This window comes from Glycine soja, chromosome 15 (assembly GCF_004193775.1).
Source record: "Glycine soja cultivar W05 chromosome 15, ASM419377v2, whole genome shotgun sequence".
Lineage (NCBI taxonomy): Eukaryota > Viridiplantae > Streptophyta > Magnoliopsida > Fabales > Fabaceae > Glycine > Glycine soja.
In genome coordinates, this window is record NC_041016.1 from 14,895,808 (window position 1) to 14,904,217 (window position 8,410).

The following is an 8,410-nucleotide window of genomic DNA, read 5'->3' on the forward strand; positions in this document are numbered from 1 at the left end:
ATAATAAGTGACAATTTTAACGTATGATATATTTATTATTATTTTAAAATTCAAAAATAAAATAAAAAGATACATTTATAATTTCTTTTTTATTGAAATAAATCTATATAACATGAATTTTTTTTAAAAAAATAAGATTTTTAACCATTAATATATTTATTTAACACACAATAACATTATAATTAAATTATAATTAAACGAAAATAAAAAAAATAAAAATATAATTTTCTTGAAGTTTATTATCTTTAGAATAAAATTGTATATAAATTTCTTTCAATAAGATAACACTGTAAAGACCATTAAAGATATTATGAGGATAAAAATATAGCTTGTGAAAGTTATTTAAAAATTTCTTCAAATTTTTGATAATTCTTTTCACTTTCCCATAAAAGAAAGAAAAGAGAATGAAAGAAGATTTTTGTCTTACATGAATTGATTGCATCCAAATAAAGTAAACAACACAATGGAAGCAGCAAAATTAAATTTCTTATACCTTCTTCCTATTTTTTACATGGATTTTTGCCATTGCCATTGACGGTGTGGTGGCGATGGGAGGAATTTTGGAAGAAATGCTTTCCAACAAAGATCGAAGAACTTGACTGCGACAAAGAAGAAGAAGAACACGATCTTGAGGAGTGTGAGTCTAGGGAAATCGACATTGACGTAGGTGGAGGAGGGTTTCATGCTTTGAATCGTGAATTGAAACCACGATGAGGAGGAAGAAGAAGGCAATCTTGTTACAGTGGCAGTGTTTATTTTAAAAATAATAATAAATATAGTGGCAGTTTTGTAATGCTATCGATGTCAATTCAACTTGACGGAAGGAACCTGATTGTTTGTGTTTAAAAAAAAAAATTGAGAATCAAATTAAATCATTTAAATATTTAGAAATTAAATTGAACTATTTAATATAATTTTGAGACTAAATTGATATTTATTATAAAAAAGTAATTCTAATTAAAGAATCACATTATTAATCAACAATAAATTCTCGTAGAACAATTTTAAACTAACTATTAAAAAAATTAATAAATAAAAGAATTTGAATTTTTAATTTATTCTAGGAAAATAATTCATCAACACCACAACATTAGGTGAGGTCTATTAAAAAAAGAAAAAAGAATTATAACTATGTTTAATAAATGACATAATATGACAATCAATATGTTATTGAAAGAGAAATCATCTCTATAATGAACAATTAAATTTATCAAATTTTTTTATAAAGATTAATTATCAATAAAATTAGTGAATAATTTATATTAAGGTTATGATAAAAAAAATAATTATATGGTATCATAGAAAAAATGATAAAAAGAAGAAGCTATTACGAATTGAGTGTTTGATATATAAATATATCTGTTTCTGTATGATCATTCTTTATTCTAATTAATTTTTTATAAGAAGCTTAATATCTTAATTGAAAATATAAATCAGGAGGTGGTGGTAATGAAGTGGGCAACGTGGCTATGCTCATTATTGCTCGCAACTTTTGACCCACTACGGCTCTTGTACTTCCATCCAACGTCACTTCCTCATCCGTACGTCATTTCGTTCTTCTCTTTTCACCCATAAATTTGTGCGTACACACTTCATGGACCAAGAAAAATCTTCTATTCCTTCTTCACCCTTTTGTGTATACACTGTATAATCCCCCACAACCCTCATCTTCTTTCAGGATCCAGCCCTCTCTCTCTTTTCAAGTGTTGGAATTTGTTTTCAACTGGCCCAGGGGAAAAAAAAGTCAAAAAACAAGAAAAAAAGGGGAATATCGTTTTTGACTTTTGTATATATCAAGACAAAATCGAGTTTTTATTATAAAGTGGGGTATTTTACAATTATGAATATGTACCAATTGCAACAGTTTCATATTCAACCCATGATGAAGATGGATAACACGATGAGGAAGAGGGAGAGAAGCAAAGCCATGGAGAAAGAGAGGCTTCAAGTGATGGACTTGAGTGGCATGTCCTTGGAGTTTCTTCCCAAACCTTCGCTTGATTTAGCCACCATTTGCAAGTTGGACCTATCTAATAACAATCTCCAGGTACGTCAAAGATAATTTCACTCATATTTTGATTTGTTCAAAATGATTATGAATATTTTGAGAACCCTTATAGATATGGAGTTTAGTATTCATCTTATAAACTCATAATAGCTCTATATCTCTCTATTTATAAAAGGGTCAAAATTAATTAACTTTTGGTTACCACCTTCGCTATTATCTTTCTTTTTGCCCGACATACAGTGATTACCAAATATTCAATTTTGTGACAAAGGTTCCATTTTCTTTAGTCATGTATATATGAATATATGAAAAAGGATTTCATTAAGAAAAATAGCCTATACTTACCCCCTCAGAGGGAATTCGTTTCTGATTGTAAGAGATAATCTTAATTCACACACACAAAAAGTATATAATATATTTTATAGCATATATGAACTAGGATATAATCGAGAATAAGGAAGAGAACTAGAAATGAATAAGTGATCGAGCACCATAAACATGGAATAAGTGCATCCACTTATAATTCATTTATCCCATATCTCTTTTCATTATCATTAGACGGTGCAGTCATAGGAAAGTTTGGAAGGATATTAATGAGTATTTGATTATACTATAAGAAAAGAAGAATCAATCTTCTAAAAAAAGAAGAAGAAATCAATCTTTTTTTCACTCTATGGGTAGATATACGAATTAAACGATATCCTTTTATTAATTTGTTAAAATCCAATTTTTCTTAGAAGCTATTTATATTTAAATGTTGAAAACCGTGATGAGTATATGGTTTATATTATAATTGAAAATAATAAGAGGGGTTATTTTATCATTCTCCTCCAAATCGATTATATATATATTAAGATTTATGGAGTATTCATCAATTTTATTAATTTTTTTTTAAAGAATTTGATTAATTATCAATAATAAAATATCTTTTTTTAATCATATTTTTCTCATAACATTCTAATTGAGACTTTATTTTAGGAGATGGAACTAGCAAAATTTGGATTATATAAATGTTTTATTAGATATTATATGAATTTAATGTGTAAAAAAAAAAAACTTTATACTCTGACAGGAAATTCCGGAATCCTTAACGGCTAGACTTCTAAACGTGGAAGTGTTGGACGTGCGTTCCAACCAGCTAAACTCCCTTCCCAATTCCATTGGCTGCCTCTCTAAGCTCAAGGTTTTGAATGTCTCAGGCAACTTCCTCGAATCCCTCCCCAAAACCATTGAGAATTGCAGGTTCCTTCATTTTCATCACTTCTCTTAATTTCTATTTTTTATGATGATAATTAAATCATGAAATTCTGGCAAATTGCATATATATATATAATTGAATTAACTTTTCTATTTTGCTAAAATTGAACCTTTTAATTAAAATCACTTGATAATTATTCGCACGTGTGGTTTCTTTTTTTCTAATCTATCTTCTGCCGGCATATATCAGAATACAGCAAATATGTTAATTTTAGCTGTATGTGTGTTACTCTCTTTTAATGTATGACTTTGAAGAAAAATAAATTAGAATGTCTTGTACCTATTTAATTAAAAAAGTTTGGTATCGAACAAAGTATATAGCTGGTCAATTCCTGTACGTATATCTACTCCATTCAAATCTACTATCACAGCTTTTTGTGTCATATTCTATATTCCTAGCTCTAAGTAAACTATAGCAAAAGTTAATATTTAAATAGCAATCCCTACTTGTCTGTTTTTTTCCTAAGTTATTATTAAAATACCGCGATAAAAAAGACAAAAGAAAAAACAGACGGAAATTTAGATTTCTTTTCTTTTCCAATAATATTTCTTTCGTGTGTGTTTCTATGGGTAACCTTATGTAAACGAAATTCTAGTCTCACATATTTCTTACAAGTTTTTTTAATAATTAGGAGATATAAGAAGGAAAGACTCGAGAGGGAAATATGTGATAAAATTAATTAGTGATGTAAAAAAAAGATTGAAAAAACTATACAATTCATACTACAAAATGTACTGTTTTTACGCAAAACTCACGAAAATCAAACACTGACCATTCTACAACTATTTTTTATAATAAGAAAAATCATCATTTTCTACCTGAATTATCAACGGTTCTTCCTCTCGTTCTACGTTATCTGTGACAAAAATGTTTGTGGACAAAACTTTTCCGTTCTTCATTTTTTACTTTCGCACTACGGCATCAAATCCCGCGTACGGTGTACGAAAGTCGCCAAATCCTACATCATGTTTACATTCGAAAGCTTGATAAACCATGGTCTAATGTAGATTATTAAACACATGTAATTTATTGTATGATAGCGAATTATGTAAAGGATGATAGCAACTCATACACTTTTCTTTTGAAGAAAAAACAAGAAAAATAAGTTAAATAATATGGGGAAAATAAGCATCCACAAATTGAGGGCTACAGTCTGTAAAAAGAATTAATCCCTCATTTTTTTGAAATATTTGCCGTTATTATAGTTATATTTTGAATTGTATATCAAAATCAAAGGTAGGTGCACTCGACTAAAACAAGTTTGAAATATGGCTAGCTCAGGATACTTAATTTAGTTTAAATTAATTGTATGCTAAGAAATTAAATGTTACAAACGAAGAGTGCATGTGACTGAAGGAAAAGGCACCGATTGATGATGACCCTCAACCTTTTGCATTGTCAAAAGTCACCGATCACACAATAATAATAAATCTACATAGTACAGGTCAAATGACGGCGACGATATGTAACCACTTAAATAATCTCCATTTAATTATTCTAATTCTTCAATCACCTAAATTATTCCATTCTAATTTCAACATGCCATGCATTAATTGAGCATTTCTAGCTCTTACATCACAAAATCAACATTGTTATTCCTTGCAAATCAAAATGACATGACATGATCAGAAGCGTGCAAGAAACAAATAAGATTAATTGATTGTAATTAATATAGGGGTGATTAATTGTGTTTGTGATTGTGTGTATCAGAATTTATTCATGTTGATTATTACTTGGTTCATTATCTTAACATGCATGCATGTTGCATGCTGTGATGAATTTTGACCTAGCAGAGCCTTAGAAGAGCTGAATGCAAACTTCAACAAGCTGAGCAAGCTGCCAGACACAATAGGGTTTGAGCTCATAAACCTAAAGAAGCTCTCAGTGAACTCCAACAAGCTTGTGTTTCTTCCAAGCTCCACTTCACACTTAACAGCTTTGAAGGTTCTTGATGCACGATTGAATTGCCTAAGGGCACTTCCTGAGGACCTTGAGAACCTCATCAACCTAGAGACCCTTAATGTGAGCCAGAACTTCCAGTATTTGGAGACCATCCCTTACTCCATAGGGCTTCTCTGGTCACTTGTTGAACTTGATGTTAGCTACAATAACATCAAGACCTTGCCTGAGTCAATTGGGTGCCTCAAGAATCTCCAGAAGCTGAGTGTTGAAGGGAACCCTCTTACCTGTCCCCCTATGGAGGTGGTGGAACAAGGACTTCATGTGGTGATGGAGTACATGCATCATAAGATTAACTCAAGTGATCAAAACAAAACTAAGAAAAGGTGGTGGATGGGGAAGATTGTGAAATGTGGAACCTTCAATAAACAATTTAGAAATGGGAAACGACCTGAACATGTGGGTTACAACATGCTTAAGCACCAGAATATCAATGGTCTTGCTTCCCCAGGCTTCATGGGGATGCTCTCCCCTCTTCGCCTGTTCTCTCCCCATCGTTCCCCCCGCCATTTCTTCAGTTGAGAAGTGGTAGAATATTTTTGTAAATCATTGTGTCTGGAAGATAAATTATTGCATAATCTAAGACCATTATATATCTATGGTCCTACTGAAATTTTATGTGATATGTAATTGAGTTTTTTAATATAAAAAAAGAGTTTAAAAACTCAATTACGTATCATTTGAAAATTATTCCAGATTGTCTATGATAATCTTGAATTATGTAATAATTTTTCTTTTGTTGAATAGTTTGGTTTAATGTGTTGAATTCCAACAATCAAAGGTGTGACAATTATGAATATATGAAATTTCGGGTTAGGTTGTATGCAAAATAATAGCTATAATGTATAATTGAGTTGAAAATGATGGTGAATTTGTCCATTTGTGAAACTTTGAAAGTCTGTCGATGTCAAGTTTCTTCGGAAGATAAATTAATTGCTGTTAACAAGATAAAATGAACTCTAGTCTAGTATCTTTCCGGTTCTTTAATCTTCGTAATTTGTTATTGAAGATTGATTGCTTTAAGGTGATTGCTTGTGCATCCACGCATATCATCGTCCAAATTGGAACGAGAAACTCAAACGCAACATAAATCAAGTAGATGCTGACATATTTTTACCCGACGGAGGTGACAATTCACATTTCGTACCCATCTGGACAAAGATATTGTAAGCCTCGTAAAAATGTATGGCAGGGAATACGAAGTAGTTTATTGCACAGAATGGTTGTGCTACAATAGGATTCAGAATATAATCTTTATGGAGAAAGTTAGTATCACTTCCATTGTAAAAAAGAAGAAGTAATATTGTCTAAAATGGTTTGACCATAGCCCACATGTAGAGAAAAGTACCAATAAGGAGGATTGAGCAAAAGATAGATTACTAATGAGAGAGAGAGACCTAGAAAAACTACGATCAAATCATTAAAAAAAAGGTTTAGAAGTAAATGGTTTGAGAGATCAGGGAAATGGTTTGAGAGATCAATACCCAAATAGCAGAAAGATAACTTTTTTTTGGCGAATATAGCAAAAGATGACTGCCTTAGCAACATATGCTAGTAATAAGCTACTAAAAGCATGCACGCCAGCAGAACAACAAACCAAATCATTATTTCAGATATCCACAAATAAACAGTGCATGCAGATCAACGTTGAGCCACAGCAAGAATTATCAACGAACAAATCTCAGAGATATCTTGAGATGGCGCAAACCAATCTTTAGCAGCCAAATAAATAATGCAACCATGTTCCCTTAATTTTGATCCTCCAGTAACATATATCACGCATTAAAGAGCAAAGTATACAACAGAAGACAGAGTCCACTTGGTATGGAAATATAAAAAAATCAATATCTATGAAGTGCAAGCAAGCCAAACTAAGGTATGGTTAGACAGATATATCTGAGGGTGAACAATAATTGAATTACTGATTTCAAGTGAAACCTGAAGTTGATGAAGTTCACATAGTTTATTGGCTGTTTATATAACATTTATTTGATCTATTGAAAAAAAATATATAGAAATTGCCGTAGTTTACTTATGATTTGATTACAAATCTTAGTTCCAAAGATTTTATCTTCATAGCTCATAATGCATATGTAACCAAAATCTACCTCCCAAGGCTGATAAACTTCATATACATATCAAAACTCTCACAATAATCATTTTTTTATATATTAAGTCATTACCACAATGTTACGTACCAACAGTAGAATATTCAATTAAACAGTAACAGATATGAAATATATGAGGGAAAAAGAGCTTTATTGATGAAATGTGAGAAAATACAGAGAATAGAATGTAACAATCCCAATGAAGGGCCCAGAGCTAAGCTCCTATAGGATACTAGAGTACCCTATTCTGTCCAATTCTAGCTACAATCCCGAATGTCCTTTCTCTCTAACTGACTGCTCCTTATATTGTGGAAAGAGTGCTGCTCCCTCATCCCTGCCACCTCATGATTGGTAACAACCTCAGCCACTTTTTACCTTCTTGCCCCTTCTAGAATATACACGCCATATTTTGGGTCCACTAGTAACATGGTGAATTAACTGTCCAGGTAACTGTAAATTATTACTGTCTCTATCAACACTTCCTTCTTCAACTGCAACCTTGTCCTCAAGGTTGAACTTTGGAAATTGGCTTTTGAGCATAACATAGTCCTCCCAAGTAGCTTCCTCTACTGTTTTCCCTTTCCAATGGACTAGTAACTGTTTTACTACTTCTCCTTGCTTCTGTATATTTCTAACAGCCAGCAAAGCCTCAGGTTCAAATTCCTCACCTTGCTCTTCTGTCATCAAATCTGGCAGCTCTTCACCTTCATTGTATTGTCCTACAGCCCTCTTTAATAAGGATACATGAAACACGGGGTGAACCTTGGACCCTACAGGCAATTTCAGTTTGTAAGCTACAGCTCCAATCCTCTCCACAATCGGATATGGTCCATAATATCTTACAACAAGTTTTGCATTAATTCTGGTAACCACAGAATTTTGCCTATGAGCTCTGAGCTTCACAAAGACCCACTCCCCTACTTCAAAACTTCTGTCAACTCTGTGCTTATCAGCTTGGGCCTTCATTCTATCTTGTGCTCTGTGTAAGTGACTTTTTAACTGCCTGATTGCCTCATCCCTATCTACCAAATCCCTTTGCACTGCTTCAACTCTTGTTTCACCTTGTACCCACCGAAC

At 32.0% G+C, this 8,410-nt stretch overlaps 1 protein-coding gene across 1 annotated transcript; it reads left to right on the forward strand.

Annotated features, from left to right (window-relative positions):
• The first annotated feature begins 1,595 nt into the window (after positions 1-1,595).
• LOC114387799 (plant intracellular Ras-group-related LRR protein 6-like) lies at positions 1,596-6,089 on the forward strand. The gene is made up of 3 exons (XM_028348003.1): positions 1,596-2,047; positions 3,081-3,250; positions 5,060-6,089. The coding sequence occupies exons 1-3, from the start codon at positions 1,841-1,843 to the stop codon at positions 5,745-5,747; spliced, it is 1,065 nt and encodes a 354-aa protein (XP_028203804.1). The 5' UTR covers positions 1,596-1,840; the 3' UTR covers positions 5,748-6,089.
• Positions 6,090-8,410: the final 2,321 nt, after the last annotated feature.